General features: G+C 47.1%; 3 protein-coding genes across 11 annotated transcripts; 2 read left to right on the top strand and 1 right to left on the bottom strand.

The window, feature by feature from the left end:
• Nucleotides 1-25: 25 nt before the first annotated feature.
• Nucleotides 26-2,059, bottom strand: LOC135800376 (glucose-induced degradation protein 4 homolog). The gene is made up of 4 exons (XM_065313635.1): nt 1,796-2,059; nt 1,284-1,451; nt 988-1,220; nt 26-927 (listed from the first exon to the last, which is right to left on the bottom strand). Exons 1-4 carry the CDS (start codon nt 1,940-1,942, stop codon nt 864-866), a joined length of 612 nt encoding a protein of 203 aa, XP_065169707.1. The 5' UTR covers nt 1,943-2,059; the 3' UTR covers nt 26-863.
• A 274-nt stretch (nt 2,060-2,333) lies between these two features.
• On the top strand, nt 2,334-4,094 carry wmd (serine-threonine kinase receptor-associated protein wmd). Its single transcript, XM_065313399.1, has 3 exons — nt 2,334-2,819; nt 2,910-3,200; nt 3,262-4,094. The coding sequence occupies exons 1-3, from the start codon at nt 2,696-2,698 to the stop codon at nt 3,840-3,842; spliced, it is 996 nt and encodes a 331-aa protein (XP_065169471.1). The 5' UTR covers nt 2,334-2,695; the 3' UTR covers nt 3,843-4,094.
• A 237-nt stretch (nt 4,095-4,331) lies between these two features.
• Nucleotides 4,332-24,679, top strand: gw (trinucleotide repeat containing adaptor protein gawky). Of its 9 annotated transcripts, none has more exons than XM_065306909.1 (13): nt 4,332-4,463; nt 7,856-8,111; nt 8,186-8,586; nt 8,673-8,795; nt 8,978-9,273; nt 9,338-9,605; nt 10,803-11,318; nt 11,966-13,101; nt 13,285-13,581; nt 13,649-13,854; nt 13,919-14,177; nt 14,242-14,361; nt 14,424-24,679. In XM_065306909.1, exons 2-13 carry the CDS (start codon nt 7,894-7,896, stop codon nt 14,769-14,771), a joined length of 4,188 nt encoding a protein of 1,395 aa, XP_065162981.1. In that variant the 5' UTR covers nt 4,332-4,463; nt 7,856-7,893; the 3' UTR covers nt 14,772-24,679. The 9 variants fall into 9 exon arrangements, with proteins under 9 accessions (XP_065162981.1, XP_065162997.1, XP_065162966.1 ...); XM_065306925.1 differs by having other exon boundaries at nt 4,352-4,463; nt 7,826-8,111; XM_065306894.1 differs by lacking the exon at nt 4,332-4,463 and adding an exon at nt 4,485-4,657 and having other exon boundaries at nt 13,288-13,581; nt 13,922-14,177.

Below are 24,679 nucleotides of genomic sequence, written 5' to 3'. Positions count from 1 at the left end.
CTGTGAAAAAAAGACGAGTTATAAGAACAGTTCAAAAATATATTTAATCCGAAGTTAACACAGAGATTGTTCAAAATAGATCCGCGAACATAACAATTAATTAATTATTGATTTTCTAATCGACAAAGTAAGTAAGGCCTGTAAAACAAAATCGTTTCGATACACTTGATAACGTAACAATGCTGCTCGGTTGTGTATTGGTGTGTCATTAAATCGCTAGAGTATTTTTTCCATTTTGTTATCTTTAGTTTAGTTAGGTTTTTTTGTTTTGTTTTGTAACATTGATGCTTGACACTAAATTACTGAAATGCGCCGCTAATCGCCACGCTTCTTCTTTTTTGTATCGTTATTATATTATTATCATCCGCCCCCCCGCCATGTAAGTTATCAAAATCATTCTTCAAATTGCCGCGTTAAAAAGTTCGTCATGGTAAAAATATCCCTCTCACGCCCTCCCAGTCGTCGTCCAGTGTGTGCGCGTTTGCCCTCTGTCTCTGCCCCGGTTGCATTTCGCTACGCATGGAAATATAGAAAGAGAGGAAGTGTTCCCGACCTGCTGCTGCTGCTGATGCGGCGCCGAATCGCGCCGAATCAAAACTGTTCAATCTCAAACGTATGACTAGCACATTTATGTTTAAATATAGAAAAGAGCGCGCCCGCCTGCTCCCAGCGATAACGCACAATTTGTTCCCCATGTAAGTCGCGAAAATCAAGAGCCTAAGATTAGATTGCGAACTGACCGAACTGGCCGAGCGTGCGTCGCGCGTCCAGTGGTTGAGTAGTTAACAGGTAGTCGTAGTTGCTTGGTGTGCTTCTGTTTTGTTGCGGAGGTGATGTGTGTTTTCGACGTCTGCTTTGGCGATTCACCTGAACTCGTAGATTTGTATGCTGTGCTCAGGTACATGTGTCAGGTTCAAGGATTGGTACCTAAACAATATTCCAATTAGTTTTTTTTTAATCAACGCTAGCCAATTTTGTGGTTCTTACCATTCGGAACTCCGATGATAGTAGTATCCTTCAATGTTCGCTTCTGATTTTTGGAAGCAAATGTAATAAAATCCAGCGAACGACGCCCCGCTGATGTCTTTGATGGTGTGGTCCGGCACCAGGAAGTGCTCCTTCCACCGCATAAATACGTAGTCGGTGTTTGCGAGCGCCTTGTAGTCAAACGTGTCCGAATTGAACGTCTTCGAGTATTGGCAAAACGAATCAAACTTACTCTGCAAATAATAAACACTAAAATTAATAAAAAACAAAAAAAAAATGGTCGACAAGAAACATACCCAGTGTTTTTTGTCGACGTCCTCGTCGGCGTCCCACTTGCGCGTAAGAAACGGGTACTTTTGGCTGATGATCTCTCCATCGAAGAACGTAGTCAGTGTGGGAAACTCATCCGTCAGTCCATTGATCTGTAGATACCCGCAAAGGTACGAATTCTCCTCATCGACATGCTGCAAAACCGAATTGAATGTGAAAGTGGCTGCATTTTCAAACTTGGAAAGTTGCAATCACGATGGGGGGGCGTGGCGTAGACTGACATCGCCTTGTGACATATGGAAAATTTTGCCAAAAACGTCATGCACTTAAATGTACTGCTCGAACAAGGATGCTGGCGTTCGACCAGCTTGTAAATTGCAACAGTCCTTTGAATATAAATGGCTCATTTCTTTGTATTTTCTTTCGATGCGCAAGATTTAACCGGGCGGCAACAAGTTATTATGTCGAGGCACATGACTAGATTCATTCCGAGTGCATGGAGGCGTTTTATATGCTTAAAATATTCTAGAATTCTCACCTGCAGCACAACTTCGACGTCGTAGGAGTTCCCCTTGGACTTCTGCGATCCTTGAAACTTGGAGCCGTTGTAGAGCAACGATTTGGTGATGCCCGGCTGCTTGGAGTTGGCGGGCGGTGGCGGCGTGATATCCACCCTCACAGGCATTCTGTTCACATGCAATTGCAGCGCGGTGGCGCGCTCACGACCAGCCGTGCAGATCGCAGTCGACGAGGGAACGTGTGTATTACAAATGGCGGAGCGCTCCTCGCGGGGTGCGCGGGGCCGCAGCATACTTACACGACTTTCTACCGCACGTCTATTTGTGAATGCGCGCCGCGCCAAATTCGAAAAAAGCCGTCGCAAAACCCAGCGTAGAATGAAAATATTTACGTATTGTACTCAATAGATAAATTATCGTCTGTTTGTTGATTAAACCAGTGCAACGGAATGCAATTGAAGCTTGTTTTTTAAGTTTATTAATCGCAGATTGCGGCGACGATTCAAACACAGCGCAACTAGCTGCGTGCGCGTTCGTAGAATCTGATATGCGCGAGCGCGACGAAGACGGTCACAGCGTGCTCCGTCTCTTGCAGCGCTCCCAAATCGCGGTGTGCTATGGCGGTGTGGTGGTGAGGCGCTAACCTTCAATCCGCTAATCCGGTACTCGCGGATCGCGCTACCTTAGCGCTACCTGCGAGCCGTCGTCCCCTGCCTGTCAAAATAGTGACTGTCCAAATCGTGCAAGTGGCACGAGTCGTGTGCGATTGTCTCTTGTAGTATTCAGTATTTGTCCGAAGAACAGACCGTGCCATGCTAGCCGCGTGAACGCGCTGGTACAATTTCGAAACACTTATCCAAAATAAATCGTTCAAGACGGCTATTTACGCACCCTTCCTCGCTGGCTTGCAGCCAAGCACAATGGCCAGCATGACCAGCCTACGCCAGACACCGCTGACCTGCAGTGGGCACACGCGCCCCGTCGTACATCTGGACTTCAGCGGCGTGACCGACAGCGGCTACTTCTTGATCTCGGCATGCAAAGGTGAGCCGCGAACCTTGGCCCATATACGGCGCAAGGCCGACTCCGTTACTAATCTCACCTCGTGTGTGTGCGCTGTGTGCTTGCTTACAGATGGCAAACCGATGCTGCGCCAAGGCGACACCGGCGACTGGATCGGCACGTTCGAAGGGCACAAGGGGGCCGTTTGGGGTGTCGCGCTGAATAACACCGCGACGCGCGCTGCGAGCGGCGCAGCTGACTTCAGCGGCAAGGTCTGGGATGCAGTCAGCGGCGAACAGCTGCACTCATTCCAGCATAATCACATCGTCAAATCCGTCGACTTCTCGCAGGACAGCGGCCTGCTCGTCACCGGCAGCAACGAGAAGCTGATTCGGATTTTTGATCTCCAACAACCTGATGCAGGTAACACATTTATTCAACCACCTGTTGTTGAAACATCAAAACTTATACGCATTTTATTCAGATGCTGATAGATTTTCCGGACACACCGCTGGAATAAAACATGTGGTGTTCTTCCGGGACGACAAGTGCCTGCTGTCGTGCGCCGACGATAAAACCGTGCGGGTCTGGGACCGCTCCAGCGGCACGGAGATCCAAAAGATCGAATTCGCTTCCAATCCGTCGAGTATTGAAGTATCGCGCGATGGCTCCGTGATCACCGTTTCGCATCACAAGACCGTCACATTCCTGGCGGCCGACAGCCTGAAAGCGATCCGCGAATACTCGGTGCCGTCGAATATCAACTCGGCGTCGCTGCATCCGGATAAGAGCATCTTCGTGGCTGGTGGTGATGACCTCAAGGTGTATAAATATGACTACACCACCGGCGCCGAGATAGAATCGTTCAAGGGTCATTTTGGCCCAGTGCACTGCTTGCGGTTTTCGCCCGATGGCGAATTGTACGCGTCTGGATCTGAGGATGGCACGTTGCGCCTGTGGCAGACCACAATTGGCAAGACCTATGGCCTATGGAAGTGCGTCGACAGCACCACGCAGATGGCCGACGCCGCCGTCAACACCAAGGAGGTGGTGCCCGCCAGCTAGAGGCCCACGACCGCTCCCTTCAAATTATGTATTTCTTTCGAGAACTGCGCCTTATTCGACGAAATTATTCGACTCATTGAAAACTCATGCGGATAGGACGTAGTACTACGACGCTCGCCGACGTGATATCGACGTGATTGGACTCGTAGTAGACATCATTTTCCAGTTATGATGGACTCATTTTTCTAATTTTCTAAATGACTATTTCGATATTCTCGATAGTTGATTGAATAAATTCAAATCAGCGTGTGATTTACGTTTCTATTGTTTGTATATTGATTGTTCGTATTACCATAATCATCATGCTTTTATCACCGCGTGTGTGCAGATAAACGCGCAGTAAAATCGTGTTGCGAATTTGATTCCGAGTGTGTGCGCGACAATACGAATGCTGCAATGGAGTGGCATGTGTTCGAGTGGTGTCGGGTTGCGGCGAAGGTAACCGAACGCCGGAAGCGACGCTTCGTCGCGACGGCAACTCGTACACAATCTCACTTCATCAAAAATCTCAAAATGGCGGAGCTCGTCGTTTTAGATATTTGACGCGAAGCTGCTGAAATTATCGTGTGATTTTGAGTGATATTTGTGCGAATTTTATTTAAAAGACTTTACGAAAAATAGGTGAGTTCAAATTGCGTCGAGCGGGCACGACCGGTGAGCGGCGGACGGCTACCGGCGAGAAAAATCCGTGCCGTGCGTCGCAGCCAGTCAGAACCCAATATTGTGTAATAGTGTTAAGATGGCGTCTTTGCTGCTGCCGGTTGATTTCGTTGTGCGTCGTATTCACCAGAGCAAGTCTGCACCCGCGAATCAAGGTAAAACCATTCAATATCCAGCAAAATCTCGTTGCGTCCAGCGCTGCCGATCGATTCGGCAAGCAAACGTAAATATTTGTGCCTTTCCTAATCATGCATGGATGTGGGTATGCTTGCGTGTGTGTTGATCGTGCGTGCGTGGGTGTGTAGCGCCGGGGGCCCCGCGTTCGCGAGCTCCGACTAATCGATGCATCGTCTCGATTCGCCCCTTTCGCCACGCATATATGACTCTTGGGTTCGTAATTGTGCGGAGCCGTGGTTATTTTTAGTCGCGATTCGTTTTTGGGTCGGAGCGTCCGAGCGAGCGCAGCGCCGTTGGAAATGTCGCCATTTTTGTTATTCCTTCATTTTGTTTCATGCATGCCTCAAAAACAGCAGTATAACCGTTGATGAGCATTTTCTTTGATCTTTGCTATGCTTAAGTTTGCTACTAATCAAGGCGTAATTTGACTACGGTATATATCATGCATGCTGCACACACACTCGCTTCCTACATACGCATGACCGGCATGTTGCGTGGCGTGCTCGCGAAGTGGGTTAATTGCGGCGTTGCGCCGGATCGCCCAGCTTCGATAAGTCGCTCGCCGGCTGGGGGAAGAGCGAATAATGATGGGTGGCGGCGGCAATCGCGCTACCGGCCGCGCACTTCGCAAATATTTGACCTTGATGGCCGCGCCGCCCGCCACGCCGACACTGTTGCCAGGCTATGCCGCCGTCTCCGGCAACAAGTTTTGCCGAAGACCACCGACGCCCGATCGAATTACGATCGATCGTCACACGATTGGCACGCGAACGCCAAACAATATCGCATTAATCATTAAAAATAACGCATTATTCAACAAGTAGTCTTTATCGTTTTTTCAAAATTAGTAGTGATTCGGTAGCGCAATAAATATATCTTATCAGTAGGTAAACAGTAAACAAGCGCGCTTGGCTTGAATTTCGGCGCCGAGCAGCGAAACACGACACGCGCAGCTTGCACGAACAATCGCACCTTCGTTCTCGTCGCCTGCGCGACATGAATGAATACCGCTTTGTTGCGCCGGCCGGCCGGCTGCGAATTTCCTATCTGATTGCGACTTCCTAGTGTACATAGTGTCGACGTGCATCCTCATTACGTCCCACGCTAATTTCGGCGCGGCAGCAGCGTGTGCACGAGCGCGTACGTTTAACGGATGCGCTAATTACGGGCAGCGGGCGCATCAGATCGCGGTCGGCGGCGAACCGATGACAATACTTAGTCGCTCGCTGCCGTTGTGTACACCTACTGGTGTGTGTGGTGGTTGCGGCGAAGAAGTTTGTCGCGCGGCTGCTACCTGCCTGCGGCCGTCGCTCGCTCGCTCGCTTTCGCGTCGCTGCGTGCGCGCGGAAAAAGGTGAATAAACTTGTAATAAAGCGTTGTTCTCGTACGGAGCGCGAACTCGTCGACGCCATTCTTGCCCGTGCCCCTCTTCGGGCGCTCGCGAGCTGTGAATGAAATGCTCGATTGCGCGCATCCGACTTATGTAAGCAGCAATTTCAATTAACCGCGCGCATCGCTCTTTGTTCGGGCGGGCGGGTGCGTGCGCGCGATGAGTGTTGTTGCTTAGGGACGCCCCAATTCCGGCCCGACCTGACCTTAACCGGCGTCCCGATAGACCCGGGAAATTGGGTCACAACGACCCGAAAACATAACCGTCGGGCGCACGCACGCACGCTCGCTCGTAAGGGATGGGTCGTCACCGCCGCCGCAGCCGCACGTCGTCGTCTTTGTTGTTGCGTGCCGCTGCGCTCGGCCGCGTGTACTTGACACACAAAGCAATCGCAGTGGTTTACGACGCGCGATCACGACGACGACGACGAAGTGATGTGATGCCCACGGGCAGTGCAATTAGTAAGACGTGCGGAATGCGGGAGAGCGCCCGGCGCGCGAACAGGAATTTCTCCTAAAGCGCGCGCGCGCGTATACCTGAACTCGATCGGCGCGCGGAATTGTTTAAAAGATGGCCGCACATTATTAGGTGGAATATAAAGTGCAGGTATAACGGGCGCGCGTACGTATCAAAATCGCTGGCCGGCGCCGCGCGCTCCCTCGGTACGCTTTCGAAACGTGAGACGCGGCAAACGGCGAGCGAGATAACAAGCAAGCCGCGCGCGTTCCCTCTCCGCCTCACCGTCCTGTCGCCGCGAACGCCGCCGATCTCGCACGAACGCGGCGGACCAGTCCGGTCCGAGCTTTCCTTTCGCCTTGCCGCTCTGCCTCTCTCGCCTCTTTCCGCCTCTGCCACGTACAGACGGATCAATACACAAATCCGGCAGTGAACTCTCTACAACTCGACGCCGTCGTACTTAGAACAAAATTAAATAATTCAAAAACGCCAAACGTGTACGGGTCGCGTAACGATAGCAAAACAACATAACAACCATCAGCGCCGCCGCTACTGTTTTTGGTATTAAAATTCATTGTGATATTTAGTATTTGCGTCAACAACTACTTGTAATCAAACGGGAGCGAGCGGCGGTCGCGTGCTTCGACGACGAGCCCGACCGTGTGTGCAGTGTGCAGTGACGACCCACCGGCAGCCCTGCGGTCCTACTCGCAGTCGCTGGCCGAGCCATCTCGAATTGTGCTCGCGTGTGGATTAAATCGCAGATCGGCGAGACGAACAAAAATCATCGCGGTTCCAACCCGGAGCTCCGCTGCTATGACCTGTGTGTTTTTCGGGCTGTGGACGACTTGTGTTTCCCCTACTGTTTGCCGTCGCCGCTAGTGGGCAGCGATTGAGCGAGGCTTTTGCGCCTCACTATATATGTAAGTAATTTGCGTCCGGCTCGAGTTTCCGCCGCTGGATTGCGAATTTCTATTCATGCATGGCGCACGGTATGGCGCTCTTTGCGCCGACGGGGAATGCACATACGGCCGGCTATTTATGTACGCGGCGCGCCGTGTGGGACGGTCGCGGCGCGAGCGCAATATTATGCGCTACATCCACGATCCACGTTCCCCCGGGCAATCTTTTTGCGACGCAACGTTTGCTCTCGGTCGACTCTGCGCGAGCGCGGCGTTGCCGCCCCCTCCACCTTCGCGCGAAATAGCTCCGCGGACGTGTCGCGCGCGGCCAGTCGATATATGGTAGATTGATATTGTTGATTTGCGTCGCGATAATAATTCATAATAATAATAATAAGCCCGTTTGCACGGTGCGTGTGTGCTTGCAGATCTCTGGCTGGCTAGACTGACATGGAGCACTAGTAAGATGCGCGCCCCCGTCCCCTCCGAGCCGAACTACACATTTCCTACCTACCAAGTGCCTCAAGTGTCAGCCATGAGGGGCAGCGCACCCCCAGTACAAGTCGCTCGGGCATCAAGGGCGGTTGGAGCCGAACCCCCTCAAGTGTCCCATCGCGTTCCGGACGTGAACGTGCCATCTGTGATAACTGGCTCAAGTTGCCCCGCCGGCAACTCTAATCTTAGGTAAGTGCGACGCCGCTGGCGCCTCCGCCGCCCCTCTAACCGCCACTCGTCTTTTTTTTTTGTTGCGCCTGCAGGATGCAATCTGTGACCGATAATTGTCTTCTGAACTCTGTTACCGTACCAAAAATACAACGTAACGTAGCCCACAATAATAGCGATAAGTTAGCATGTAAGTCTGGTGCTTTACTCCTTCTCGGACAAGACATTCCCGGCAACCAAAAGGCTGATAAAATACTCCCCGGACTGACTACTACACAGTACCTAGATCACGACGATGACACGACGGCAACCACGCCGAGAGGCGGCTACTACTCCTACGATCGCCTCGTCGCGCTGAGCATGTGGACACGGTCGCTGGAGCGCAGCGCCGTGCCTCTGCCCGTCATGCGGCTGCTTGGCGGCGGCGAGAGCTCCATCAACACCGGCACGTCCGGCTGGGGCACGCCGCCTTCGCAACAGGCCAGTAACAATAATGGTGAGTGCAAGCATGCAACGCGCGCGCGCATGATGATTGCAATCGGTCCAGCCGTCTAACGAACACACCTGCGTTTGTTATTGCAGCAAATACCTCTAGTGGCTGGGGCACTGCCAATCCTGCCAACCAAAACAACGCGGGCACTCAGCAGTGGAACAATAACTCCAATCGGCCCCCAAACTCTGGCCCTGGCAATACTAATCAAGACGGTAATTATTTATCTAAACCTTTCCTTCTTCATTTGCCATCACAATGATTAAAAATACGGATCTAATTAATGAATGTTACTTGATTCAAACTTGTTCATGAGTACACTTGCAAGTTGTTTACACTTTGAGAGCGTTGAGATTGGATGCATTCTAATCGCCATCTGTGTGCATTTTTGTTGCAGCGAACAAGGCCAATTCCAACTTACCAACGAACGGCCAGCCGCCGAACGGATCTCAAGGCGGGAGCGGTTGGGGTCCAACCCCGAAAGCCCAGCAGCAGCCGCCACCGCAGCAAGCGGGTCAGGCAGGCGGCGGCGTCGTGGGCGTCGTCGTCAACAGTCCAGCCACATCGAACGCCAACACTACGAATCAGAGCAACGCAACTCAGGGCCAGACGTCTGGCAATTCGACAAAACAGCAACTCGAACAACTGTCAAATATGCGCGAGGCTATCTTCAGTCAGGACGGCTGGGGTGGAGTAAGTCTAGGATACATTCCCCACTTGTACCCCAACGGCGTCTCACATGTCTCCTTCATTGCAGCAGTACGTCAATCAGGACACAAACTGGGACATTCCGGACTATCCTGAACCTGCCATCAAGCTGGACGGAGGCGCCGCCAGCAGCGGCCCACCATGGAAGCCCCCGGTGAACAACGGCACTGACCTTTGGGAAGCCAACTTGCGCAACGGTGGTCAGCCGCCACCGCAGCCTCAACAGAAGACGCCATGGGGACATACGCCATCTACGAACATTGGCGGTACCTGGGGCGAGGATGATGACGTTTCTGACAGCAGCAGCGTTTGGACAGGTTCGATATTTTTTTGTTTTATTATACACCCACGTTAGCCTCCTTTCTAACCCATTTCGCGTCAGCGCTGTGCTAGCTTTCGCGTATAGTAATAGAAAGGAAAGTAACTTGTCGTCGTTCAACACTGGATAGCGTCTCGCACGCATTCGGCTAAACAACGCGACACACACGTCTCTCAGGTTCATTTACTTGTGTAGAATCCACTTACTAATGAAATCCTCTGCCACCATTTCTTCCATGTAGAAGTTGTTCATTCTTACGAACGAGAATTTCCACCGCTTCCTAATGTCTCAAATACTCCTCGCGTAAGGAGGTTTGAGAAAAACATCTCGAAAGCAAAGAGTAGCAAGACCGTCGAGGAATCTCATCCCGTAGCTGATGAATCTGAAGTGCAGAAGGATGCGGAACTTCCTAATGCACCGAAGAGTACTGTCGTGAATCAAGACGCGTTGATCGAAGGTGCCGAATCACCGTTACCGGAAGATGTTCAGACCGCGATTGCTGATGTACCGCGAAACAGTCGTGCAAAGGAGGACGACGCCTTACGTGTCACAGCTCCTGTCCAAATTGGCTGTGAATCGTGCCTTGTTGTTAGCAGACCTTCGGCGCGGAAATTTACTCCGCATTCATCTACGTCCTGTTCCGTTCGTGCTCAGGATGACGTGTTAACGTGTAATTTATCGGGAATCAAAGATGTCGATAGCGGCTGTGGATTGCGTCCTGCAGCCGAAGAAACAAAGCCGGCGGAGTGTACGACTCGTTCGAAAGAAGACGCGTTGCCGAATAGTACTTCGAGAGACAACAAAGACGAGACCGCTGAAATTCATTTTGATGCAACGGATTGCTACGCACCGGAGATACCGTCGTTCTATTACTTCCCGCGTGTCACACGTATGAAGAAGATCCCGGTGGCGAGTACAAAGTCGTACTTTGAAAATTTGAAGACCGTCGTTGGCGCTAGTAGTCCCGTAGTAGAGAAACATGATCGCTCATCTGAATTAGTGCCGCTGTATTATATCCCGCGTGTCTCTCAGCCGAAGATTATGAATACTGCTTCGTGGAAAGCGGAGAATTCCTTTAAACCTGTTGTCGGGATGGTGAATACTAACTTCAGCACTAGTCATCATTTTGCACCAATCTCGTACATGCAGAATATTCGTCCACTCAATGTTTCCGTTTCTCACTCTCTGCCTGTAGGTGGTCCCGCTGGTCCACCACAACAATGGGGTGGAAATGTAGGCGCAAACAACGCCAGCGGCAGCAGTGCACCGCATCTCTGGGGCGGTGCCAAGAAGGAAAACGATTGGAACACGCCAACTAGCGGTGGGTCCGGCGGCTGGGGTGACCCACGCGCGCCTGATCCACGTGCACCTCCCATGGATCATCGCGATATAAGACCAGATCCACGCGAAATGCGCGCTGGTAGCAACGATCAGATGCGTCTGGTTGACCCACAACTGCGATTGCCCGTTGGCGATATGCGCGGTGATCTGCGTGGCATCACCGGCCGTCTCAACGGCTCTGGTGCTGAGACATTCTGGCCGCAGGGTGGCCCGCAGGCACCCGCACATCACATGCATCACCAGGGCAAGATGCCGGTCGGACCCGGTGGCAACGGTGGTGCCGGCTGGGAAGAACCCTCGCCGCCTTCGCAGAGACGCAACATGCCAAACTACGATGACGGTACCTCACTCTGGGGTAATCCTCAGCAAGGTAAGTGTCGACAGCCTGTTCCTGCTCGTATCACGTTTCCTGATTCTCACGCACTACGTTATCACTTGCTACCCGCTAACGTATGGCGGTTCTTGATCAACTGTTTCCCTGCCTCATGTTAGTTTGTCGCTGAACGCGAACGAACGAGCGAGATTTGAAATGTTTTGCCAAAATTGACGGCGCTCCTTTCTACAAATGCACAAGCATACTTCTTCTTTCTCCGTTTCTGAGTTTGGTTGGTACTGGCCGCGCCATTGATGTGTTGTCAGGTTAAAGTCAGACAGAGAGGGGTAGATTTAACGATCATCCTATTCCGAGAACAGGCGCACACGTGTGCTTAGCGTGCTGACCGTTACTCGTTCAGTTCGTTTTTTGCCACCGTGGAATCAAGACGTTTAGTGCGCGATGACGAACAAGTTTGGTGACGCTTTTCGTGCGAGACGCACTTTACAGCGTATCGTTTTGTCCACATGTAAGCCGGCCGTGTTAGGTTTAGATTATTTACACAACACTTCTTGACACGTACATTCAAACATTCAGTTCAAATGTTTCGACCGATCACACTAGTGATAGGCACACGAGAATCGTTGAGACACAGTACACTGAATCCTGCTTTTCGCATTTTGTTCTTTCCCGTGCCCCTGTAGGTTCTCACTGGAAAGATCTGCCCACAGGGGGTGGTGGTGCAGGTGCTATGCAGCGCGGGGCAGTAAATGTCAACGGTCCTCCGGGAATGGCTCCAAACGCAAGGCCTGGCATGAAGCCACCAATGTCTGGTGATGGCGGCAGTGTATGGCGCAATGGAACATCTTGGGGCGAGGAGCAGGGTCCTGCCGGTGGTTGGGAAGAAGGTGGTCCCTGGTCTAAGCCAAAGGCAATGGGCGGCGGAGGCGGTGCACTCTGGGCGGAAAACGATATGGACTGGAGCCAGAAGCAGGGCAACAAGCAGCACATCAGCAAGGAAGCCATCTGGGCATCCAAACAGTTCCGCGTGTTGATTGATTTGGGCTTCAAGAAGGATGAGGTTGAAAACGCGCTGCGTTCCCGCGATATGAGCATGGAGGAAGCGGTTGAGATGCTGAACAGCTCGCGCATGGAGTGGTCGCGCCGTCACGATGATCACTACGATCATCAGCAGTTTGCTGGACGTGGCGGTTTCCAGGCTGGCCCCTCGGGAATTTTCCCGCCTGGCAGCGGCACGCCCAACTTGATCAACAATATGGGCGGTTCGTCGGGCACGAACAATCCATTCAACAATATGTCGCCTGCAGTTGTACAGAAGATGCTCTCTGGTGGCTCGCAAGGCTTTGGCGCTTGCAGCACCGGTAGCGGCGGCAGAAGCGCCGTTCCCATGCCGTCCAATCCATCTACCGCGCAGTTGCGCATGCTCGTGCAGCAGATCCAAATGGCCGTCCAGGCCGGCTATCTCAATCATCAGATTTTGAACCAACCGCTCGCACCGCAGACGTTGGTGCTGCTCAATCAGCTGCTGCAACAAATCAAGCAGCTGCAGAATTTCTCCAACCAGCAGAGCCTCGCTCAGAATCAATGCATTGGCAGCAGCAAGTTGCCGAACATGGTGCAAAACCTCGCGGTGTTCATTACAAAGACAAAGCAGCAGATCACCAATCTGCAGAACCAGATTGCATCTCAGCAGGCCAACTATGTGAAACAGCAGCAGCAGCCGATGCGAGGCGACAGCGACATGTTCAAGTCCAACCCTCTGTCGGACGCCATCACACTCCAAACTAACTTCAACGATCTGAGCATCAAGGATACTCAGGTATGTCTTGAAACAATCTTCTGAAAAATCTTGCAATTACATTCATTCACAAATGATTATTATGGATCTAATTAATGAATTGGTTAATGATTTAAAAAAGTCAATGATTTGCAAAGTCGCAAAGTTTAATTTATATATTTCTTCCTTAACTGCTTCTATATGTGCATTATTTTATTTCTATAGCAGACTCAGCAGCAATCGCGTCTGACGCAATGGAAGCTTCCAAATATTGACAAGGAGGAAAGCAGCGACTTCAGCCTCGCGCCTGGCTCGACTAGAAAGCCACTTGTACCGTCGCACAGCTCACCCAACCTCAACCCACTCGGATTGTCGCAAGCCAATGGACCCTGGTCGACCGTCGGCCGCGGTCGCGGCGATTCTGGCTGGCCCGACAGCACGCCGGGCGAAAACAGTGACCTCAAGGACGCTCAATGGCCAACTGATTTAGTACCTGAATTCGAACCCGGAAAACCATGGAAGGTACGCACATTCACCCCCAAACACACATCTAGACCGTGCTAATCACAATCGTTCTTAATGTTTATAGGGTAACCAGAAATCGATCGAAGACGACCCAAGTATTACGCCCGGCTCTGTGGTGCGCTCACCGCTCTTGCCCGTCCTGAAGGACGAACCGTTCAACATACCCAGCAAAAGCCCGCCGGCCGACGATAACGCAATCCAGCCGTCGACGTTCAGTCTTAGCTCGTCAACGTGGAGCTACTCTTCCTCTCTGTCGAACGTGTTCACTAGGTAAGTGTATGTTCGCAAAGTCACACTGACGCAGTTTAATGATTATATACGTTCTTGTTCATAGTAGTCCACAAAACAAGGTTCCCACCACGAAGGGCGTCCTCAGCGACTTGACGCCTACCACTGCCGCCAACACCGGGCTGTGGGGCGCTCCAAAGGCCGGTCCTCCACCGCCACCAGGCTTGCCCACCAAGGGCGGTAACCCGGCCGTAAACGGTTGGTCTAGCAACATTGGCACCTCCGGTGCAAGCTGGGGTCCGTCGCCACGCTCGTCCAATTGGAGCAACTCTGAATGGCTGTTACTACGTAATCTCACTGCACAGGTAATTAGGTTTTTGTTATTGTGCAAACATATTTCTGACTTGTATCGTTTTTGTGCTTTTATAGATTGACGGATCGACTTTGAGGACACTCTGCATGCAACATGGTCCTCTAAGCACCTTCCAGCTGCATCTGCACCAGGGCTTCGCACTGGCCAAGTACCAAACCAACGAGGAGGCCGCTAAGGTAAGCAAATCGCGGCATATGCGAATTTAGGCATATACTAACGATGATTATTTCTATCGCAGGCTCAGTCCGCCCTCAATAGTTGCGTTCTTGGTAATACGACCATCGTCGCCGAGAACCCCACGGACTGGGAGGCCACCTCGTTGCTGCATCCAGTCGTCAGCAACCAGGGCGGGTCGGGCGGCGGATGGCGCGGCGCCGGCAAACAACCCCCGCCACAGTCACAACAACAGCAGCAGCCGCCACCGCAGCAATCCCACACGGACATGTGGGGCACTGGCTGGTCCAACACCCAGTCGGGCAGCCTGTGGCCCTCCACGCCTCTCGATTCCGCCGAGCAGTCACGCGGCACGCCGTCGAATCTACAGTCGTACCTCCCCGGTGATCTATTAGGCGGTGAGTCCATCTAAGCACACACATGTACGCTGTTCATATCTAAACCAATCCCGCGTTCGAACAATTCGGCGCGCCGCCCTAGTGGCCGCTCGCACATCGCCACTCGAGAACAACACGACTAATTACTTTAACCGTTGCGCTTTAATGATAATTTTATTCACGAGAAGGCTTAATAAGGAAATGTGTTATTATTTTTAATTGATTAAATAATTGAAAACGCCCTTAAAAACGAAATTGGTACAATTCATACATAGTCAAGAAGTGAAAAAGTATTCGTTTAGTTTTTACTGTTTTTTTTTTTCTTATCTATAATTTTAGACTAACCGATAATTGAGTTAGCGGTTACGATACGAAAGAATTGATTTTTTTTTCTCTTTTAGTATGATATTAAAGTTTTATAGAGTTTATTTTGTTAGTTTTATCATTACTATTTGTGTAAGGACTTAACGTTAGATCGGAGCGTACGTGGCGTTCAACACCGAACAACGGCATGCGCATGCACAATGTCTTAACTATCAATACGCCAAATAGTATCGTATCGACATATCTACGATATCACATATTTTCCATAAAGATAACGAATACAAAGAGAAGCTGGCGCGCGTCCATCGGCTGGCGGGCGCGATGGCGACTGCGACGCAGAAGACAGACACATCTTTCAATGCTCAAACATGTGTTAATAATAATAGTTGAAACGTATGGAGGTAACGAATGCTTAATATTAAACGAGACGCTAGTCCCTCTAAATGAATAATAAACATACAAAAATGAAACACAAATCAAGATCGAAATCAAAGTGGTGCTTCCGCCATTTGTTTTATTATTATTAATTAACTAACTAATTCATTGTCTGTCGCTATTAATTTGTGTATTATTCTGTTTCTATGTTAAGTGAGTTATAATAGGCAACGTTAAGATTTCTATATTAATATTAAATTTTAATCTATAAGAGAACGCAACGTTTCGTGCCGTGATGCGCCCGGCGCGCCGCCTCCACCTGTACACGGGCGAGGACGACCCCGTCGGCGGCGGGCCGCGCCGCGATTCGCAGCGACACGCACGGAAGTACCCTCTTTTTACCTGTGATCTCCCTTTCCTAACGTTATGCATTAAATTTTGGCGTGGCGTGGCGTGACGTGGATGCTGGCTGAGTGGGCGAGGCGAATGTGATCCGTATCGAAGTGGCGGACGCCTTGGAGGAGAGTCTCTTAAGATACCTATATTTGTGAACATTTGTGAATATATTACCTAACTGTAAGACGCGAACGAAGTACACAAACTAATTGCGGATGGAAATTAACACCACAATCAATATTTAGACTGCACGCTACTAAGAGAAGTATTCTTTGATGAGTAAACTACTAAAAGTAATTGAAAACCTAGTAAAATAAGTGTTTAATTAATAATTCTAATTAAAATAAAATATTACTGATGGCATATTATATATACACATATATATTATATATATTATTATAAAGAGATGCAAGTATATATAACTTTAATAATATGAATATTTATTGATTGACAAATTGAGAAGCGGACGCAGGCGCGAGGAGCGGAGCGCGCCCCCTCCCCAACCAGACTGCGCTCGGGGGCGGCTCGCATCGCCGTACTTCTTATTCGGTGTACCAACCAACGCAACACACGCCACCACACACACCACCCACACACACGCGACGTTAGCCATTCGAGTCAAACACACAAATAATTACAATTGGGTCTATAAATGGAACATTAGGGTTGACATAATATCTATTTAAACAAAATCTATTTAATATTTAACTAACCTTAAGCATATTGACGAATATAATAAATAATTTGAGTAAGGCGATGAAGGAGTAAGGAAGATGAATTATTAAGAATATTAAGATTAAACAATAACGTTAAGTGATTTTTAAATGTGCATAACAAGTAAAGTACTAAGTAAGTAAGCGGAGATGATATGATGAGGAATCGTAGTCTGAGTGTATTAGCTAATAAGGATCTAGACTTACGGGCGTAGTTATTGCATATTAAGTAATTGTAAAAATATATTATTTAATAAGAAAGAAAAATGAGAAAAATGCAAAAAAATACAAATGCTGTGATTCCGTTTGATTCGAAATGACGTTTCGGTCACTTTCGCACGATTTCTCTCTCAAAGAAAACGCGCAAAGCCGAAGGCAGCGTCACTGGAATAAATCGAACTCGTACAATCACACACTTCAATGTGTTATAAACGTGGTGTTCATTGCATATTTAAACTTTAAATTAACCGGGGACGTAGGCAGAAGCAAATGAAAGAAATGATATATAAAAAAAAAGATGATGCTGAACGCGTCGATACGGGCAAGGCGAGCGCGCAGAAATAGAAGCTCGCGCGGCGAGCCGACAAAAATTGATTATTAGGTATTACTAAGCTTAATGTGAGACATTAACAATTATGTATTAATCGTGGAGTGGAGTGGAGTGCAGTGGAGAAGAGCGGGGCAGTAGGAGAGACGGTTTTTATTTGCGGTGGGTGGATGATCTTCCCTGCGCCGGGCGCGCCGCGCGATCACACAACCAAGGGACTAAACAATTCATCGTACCATGTGTCTCGTTCACACCGACCGAATGAGCATTTCTTTCGGTACAGAAACTATAAGTAAAGCTAACGCAAACACTAAAATTAAGGTTATCTAGTCTTCAAAGAGTGACAAAAATGCATTTCGGGGGGACACTTCAATGCTGGCGCGACGTTTGTTTGTTACCTGAATTCAGTTTTCTTTAAACAGTCTCGACACGGAAGACGACGGGCGGTCCGCGTTCGTTCGCGCCGCGATGTTTAAAGGAAATGCACAAAGACTGAGGACTGTAGCGATTTAATTATCGACTTGATTTCTTGAATTACTACTTAAGAGAGAGAAAGAAGCGCCGAGATTGTCGTCTCAACTCATCACCAAATTCCAAATTTGCCGACCACAGTCGCGACACTAACATTTTTAGACCATTCTAGCGTTACATAGAGTTACAAAAACGGGAATGCAAACTGATCGAGACATAAGAGGAATTATTACAAATAAGATGAAAACAAACAAACATGAAGTATTTTATTGTACACAACTATGTGCTGTGAATCTTAAGTGGCTTTTTAATTTATAAATTTAAAATATTACAAAAATAAAAAAAAAATTGAATAACAAGAGTAATTAATTATGACGAGCAGAGGTGGAGCGTAACGAAGTATGTACTAGTTAATACACATCTAAAAAAAGAAACGCGACCGTCGATCGGAGCGTGCTGACCAGCGTGTGGGCATTCGCGGAGCTTTCATGGCGTATGATATTTGCCTAATGAAACCAAATAGTCACCTATAATCACTAAGTCATATCGTAATTGCAACAATAATTAAATACTAATAACGCAAATGGACAGAAGATAGGATGATAATATTTAAAATCTATATATATATATATATAAATATATATTATATCTTGAACATAACCAACCAACCACCCACACCCCCATTCGGCAAGGTAGTCTTAAGTCTCTGTGTGTACTGTTGTGTACTATTTGTAAGTGGCCCGCTCACACGCTGCGGCGGCAGGCGCCGGCCGCGCGCGATTCCTATTTACAAACCGACGGCGAGCAACACAAACTATATCTGTATATCTAATCAATCTTCTTGTCTAATCTATGTTTGCCAATTTAGACAGTAACTTTATTGAATGTATTAGTCGATAGGTATTATTTTTAACGTGAAGAGGAATCTATTGTCGCGAGTAATATACACTCGCCATGGTAATTTTAATCATATATTGGTATAAGGGTATAAAATACGAATGCGAGCGAGCGAGCGAGCAGCAACCAAACTGATGAACGCGACTTGTGACGACCAGCCGCCGCCCGCGGCACTCCGACGACGACGACGACATGGGCCACGCGCGGGCAGGCGGACGCGGGCGCGCGATACAATCCGCCGCCGACGCCACCGCGACGCGCCGCGCGTAATCTGACTCCGTTTCGGTTTCTATACAGTATTTGTGATCCAAGTGCCACTTGTGTTTCAAGTAAATTTCGAATAATAACAATAAATTAAACAACTAATAACTATGCGTAGCATGCAGATATACACGCGGGCCGAGCCGGGCGCTCGCGCCGCCACTAAGTACATAAGTTGATCAATTACAATTAATAACAATACAAATAACAATAACGTTACGACTACGACGGCATATCCGCCTTAGGAATTTGCGAACGTGCGGAGGGAACGAACACACAACATCTGGACGCATTCTATACAATACAACTCTTATATATTTACTATACAACCGCGGAAGGAACCTTACCAAAGTTAACAATTGACAATTGCAACTGCTATTAACAAACGCATTGTGACAAATGATACAAACATAATTAAATTTAACTGTCTAAATCTAAACTAATAACATAACGAAGATGAGATTATATTAAATTTATATAAAGAATCGTTGTTCGGTAGATTTGTAAGTGTGCAGCAAACCTATACATACATACATACATACATAATACAATACAATACAATACATACATGATATATCTGTTGGTAGACAAATTTATATCTAACTAATGATTGTACACAAATCGTCTAGCGAAAATTTCAAATTACTCTCGTGTGAGTGGAAACAAACAAAGGCGGAAACAAACAGTGGCGGAGGGGGAGAAATGAAGACAATTCAAGCTTTAACGTAATTACTTATTAGACAAATTTATATGGAAAATACCAAAATCATCGAGGAATCTATCACGATCCGATTGATTGACGCAATAATAATTAATCGCTATCGCGCTTCGCACCTCGCGCATCTCTCACCCAGCGCGGCGAGGCGCGGCGGCCGCACCACAAAAGAGAATCAAAGTTCAAAGCAGGCGAGCGGAGCGGAGAGGCGACACTCGTTGGATAAATGCCAAAGTCCATCAAGACTGTTAAATATCGATAATATTTATGTACGTCTTTAGTTTATGTCGAGCCATATCAATGCGAAGATCCAGTGTTCGAGACTTGCAATGCACAATTACGACCCTGTCGTCGCGAGAGCAGCGCTCCGTTCATTTCGCCGCGCAGAGACGTACGCGGGCGCCGCCCCGCCCACATTCGAAATTCTATATCACCAAATACGAACAAATACGACTCCATCGATTCTTCGATTAGATTTGTATTTTATTATACGGAAAATTATAATAAATGTTGTTAAACCAAATCACCAAACACAAACAAACCCTACAATTAAATTAATGAACTACATGATGTAATGAGCTTTAGCTTTTAACGACATAAGATACATACATATATTATATAAAGATACACGCTAGAGATAAGAAAGCTATATTCATTGGCGCGGAGATGGGTCGTCGTGGGCGGACGAGGTCACGATGGAAGAATAATCAAATAGTCGAGAGTTTTAGAAATCTTATTACGACTTAGCCGTTTATTTTTGTGGTAATACTATTGTAATGATAATGACTAATTGATATAATGACTTATTTATACACACACACAAATCGATGAGGCGCGTAGGCGTATGCATGCATAGGCGTAGTGGACGAGGAATTACACTTAACGTTAATTATCGACGACGACGACGACGACGACGACGACGACGACGACGAAATGCACCACGCACGACGGAGACGAGCAGCGGCGTAGTGGTTGAGCGGTTGAGTGGGCGGAAAGGACAAAGCGCGAACGAAATGTGCCTATTCTACATTTTAATGAATATTATGATGACTACGCATCGCGTGATTTAACTATTTTGGTCTCGGTCCGGTCTGTGTCTTAGCCAACCTGGACGGAAGCGAAGGAACATCGAATTTACGTTTGCTCTCAGTCGAAACCGAACAGCAATCACACATCGAATACACACGAATCAGTAACAATTGATGACGAGAAGAAGTTTATGGGAATCTTGCTTGCGTCGTATTCAAGCAAAAAAAATCGTAGCTTTAGGACACTAATCGTAAGTTCTGTCGGGTCTACGCTAGCTAGCTAACTAACTAACTAACTTACCGTGCAATATGTTCTTCGACTCGCGTTTCCGAACAAGTATTATTCCAACTAGTGTCCCCTAGTGTTAAGTAATTAGTCCCCACGCGATGACGCCAGCGACCAACTATCGACAAACTCTTCACCTGAAGCGCTTGATTCTTGCCATCCCCGAGCATCCATACCAAAGACATTGTTGAAGACAAGATGCACACTATCGAGATGGAACAGATGTGTCATATTTTATCGATTCGATTCCAGAATTTTAATAATGTACGAGTAATAAAATGAATTTAGTTACGTGTTTATGATTGCGTTTTCGTACGGTTAATTAAGTAAATGAATTTAATGAAATGAAACGAGAACATGTCCGCCAAATTCTTCCAACTTGTGGTTGTGATAATAAAACGCCCTGTTTTAATTACATGTATAATTACGATTAAGCATTAAGTGAATTAGGTTACGATCTGACATAAGTAATTAGCCGCGAATAGAATGTAGGGTAGAAAGACGATGATGATGATGATGAGAAAAGAAGCAGCAGCAGGAGCGGTGGAGTGCGCTTTCCTCTTTTCTGGGCCGCGCGGGCGATTGCAGCCGCACAAGCAAGCAGCGCGCAAGCAAACGACCGGTCATTGGAAGGAATAGTAGATTTTAACACGATTGTAAAATTTATAACCCTAAGGAATCAAGTGCCTCGAATTTATCAATGTGCAATTTTTCGACCTCGGGCCCGACTTAGACGCGTAAATCACCAGAAATTACATACACTTGTGTTGGTTTCCCACCTTCCGGGGCGAGCGCGCGCACGGATATCGATTGTACAAACCGCGGATGTAGGAACAAAATTGTAACCATAATTACGCTAGTGAGTAACAAAATTAATATCGTATCGTAAGGTAACTAATGAATAGGTATCGTATGTAAACTGTGTATTTGAACGCCTCTTCTCTGGGAGTTTTGCTCGCCACCGAAAACCACCACCCACCATCAAGCGAGACGCGATGCGCGACCACCGACGAATCCAAAATCTAATAATTAAACAAAATAAAACTAATAAAATCAGAAACGACAAAACGAAAGGAAAAGAGAGAGTCATAATTCAGCTGATGGAACTGCCAACCTGTTGTATAAAGAGTTTTGCGCCAGCGCGCAAACAATGTGTTATTAAGTATATTCGAGTTTAAAGAAGTGAAAATTCAACATGTGTACAAAGAATAGCGCGTAGGGTAAGCATAGGGTAAAAAACGCAACACGTAGACGTTCGAGGCGCGCGCGCGCGCGCGCACGTGCGACAATTCGTTTGCTTTCCCCGCCCATCCCCGCGACTGCAATAGCCGACGAGTTAGGTTAGGCCTTTCGAACTCAGGTTTCATTGATTGTCGAATAGTAGTGAGTGCTTAGCCGCGGCGCGCACGTGCTCCCGTTTGCACCAGCAGCACCTCTTCCGGGTTTAGGTTCGAGCATGAGGGCGCGCGCGACATGTGATGACTTTGTGTTCTGTCTATAGACTTATCGTTCTTATCCGACCCTTTTTCCGGTTGTTCGTTCTTTCTTCGTTGTTCTAGAATTGTTTTTTCTTGTACATTCCCGACCCGCGCACCCGCACGGCTTACACTTTACTCTGCGCGGTCTGAGGACGAGGCGAGCTTGTTTTCTCACACACATAGAAAGACTGTAGGGCTACCAGGTGATCGGCACCGCCGTGCCATGCGCGCCAGGTGCCGACGATTGAAGATATTTTATTAAGCATACTTACATTAGGCTTTAGTTTCGCTAGGATTATGTGTTGGCTGAGGAGGAGGAGGAGGAGGAGGAGGACGAGAAGGATGCGCGGTTACTTACTTGGCGAGGCTCGCGAGCGATCGGCACCGCGGCTCCTGGCAGGACGCGATCGAGATTTTAGTCAACCGCTGTTTAGTTTTAGTTTCCGACGATGTGCCAAATTCGAGTCGACGTTGTTTTGCGTTGAATCACTACGATTAGATCCAATTCCACAGTCGCGCACTTGATTTTCTCGTTAGATCGACGTTAGTGTATTTACGAACATCAAAAGAATGTAACAAATCGCGTTTACGCTTATACTGCTGTGTATTTAAATAGTGTTACTACTTAAAATTTGTAAAATGGTGAAAATGCAAAAAGAAACAACACTTGAGATATGAATATCGTGATGACTTTTGAAATTATTTCTAATATGCAATATTTAAATAACGTACATGCATTAAGTAAGAAACGAAATACTAACAACTATGAAGACAAAATCGTTTATAGAAATCGTACAGTCTAAACTAAAAGATATTCTATATATTTAATATAATTGCATATTACTTAATTAGTGAAATAAACCGTAGCATGTAAGTCTTTACGCTTAGACGAATTAATAAGATAAGTCCAAATTATTTATAAATATGACTAGGCTAAGAGTTGTAAGTTGAAAAAAATATGAAAATGAATAATAATAAGCAAGATTCCTGAAACTTAACGAGGCGGCCCGACGCCGGCAACATTCGGGCGACGGCCGCCCGGATACCAACAAATAATGCGACGACAAAGAAAACTTCAAATCGATAATAGTGACTAAATGAGCAATACATCTATTATTACTATATCAAAATCAATGCAATTGAGATGATGATGATGATGATGAAAGAAAAATTACATATAGAAGCGTTACATATTTACGGATTAATTAATTGCGTTCGACATGAGGACTATAACAGAAGCAAATCAATCTCTCGCAATCGAAATATAAAATATAAGCTGATTGACGTAGCGCGCTGCAGAGCAAGCCAACTATATATTTGTCACGATTATGCGTGCGACGTGTGCGAAACAAATCTTATCTAGTTTTAGTAGGTTATGGGTTGATTATAAACATAAGCGGAGAATATTATCCGGTTCGATTGTTTCATTTTATTGGTAGCATTATTATTTTACGATAAGTGTGTTCAGTTATTTCTTTAAGCGTCCTAAAAGAACATATTCTAGTTATCGATTCACACAAACGAGGGGGAGCGAGAGTGAGAGAAAGGAGTTTGCAGAAGGGAATAACGTACGTTCGAAGCAATTTATTAGTTGTATCTAGTTACCAGTGCAAACACGAGAACATAGGCAACAGCTAGACGGCTCGAAAAAGCGGATTGAACAACGTAATTAAGCATCACACGATTTTCCAAATATGACTGTATCGTATTAGGGTGTCTCTACTCGTAATTCTTTTCTATTGCTTCCTTCCTCATTTCATCGCGACGATCGCGTCGCGCGACACTGACTTCAATTGAGAATCAATGGCCTAAAATTATACGCAGAAACAAAATGACGGCAAACAGTTCCCTCCCTAATGAATCTAGTCCATTACTGATCATACATTTCGGAAGCGTTGTTTTATCGTTAGTATTTCTATTATTCCTATTTGCGACCGATCACCTTATGTAAGTTTTTTTTTCTTGTAATTCCATGTTGAGAATCGTTTTGTTGTACTGCGAAGTCGTTGATTGCGCAGCCCGCAATGGGATGATGATGATGATGATGATATACAAAATGCAAATGTGATATGTAACAACATTGACAAAATAACTAGGTGAATGATAATGCTAAACATGATCTGATTGCTTTGCGAACAATGCGAAAAGCGTTGGGACTGTTTGACTTGAATCCCGAATCTAAGTAGACGCGCGAGAGAACTACAATGTAAAGAGAACAGCAAATAATTTACGAAGGAAATTATGTTAATACGACTATAATTCAATGTCCTTACGGGGGGGGTATACTCAGGGACCAGGCCAAAATGTCACGGTGATATCAAAAAACATTTAGACAAAAAAAAAACGAGAAATTACTTTAACAAAAAAACACAAAAATTATTAATTAAACGAATCAAATATTAATAAAGTGAAAATCGCGATTCATACACAATACAAAAGAAAACAAATAAAA

The sequence above is a fragment of the Atheta coriaria genome, unplaced genomic scaffold (genome assembly GCF_025399875.1).
Source record: "Atheta coriaria isolate IRGN ID8LTWV9N9 unplaced genomic scaffold, Caltech_Dcor_3.1 hic_scaffold_1_pilon, whole genome shotgun sequence".
NCBI classification, from domain to species: domain Eukaryota; kingdom Metazoa; phylum Arthropoda; class Insecta; order Coleoptera; family Staphylinidae; genus Dalotia; species Dalotia coriaria.
The sequence above is the reverse complement of the archived record's forward strand: the minus strand, read 5'-3'. Positions and strand labels throughout refer to the sequence as shown.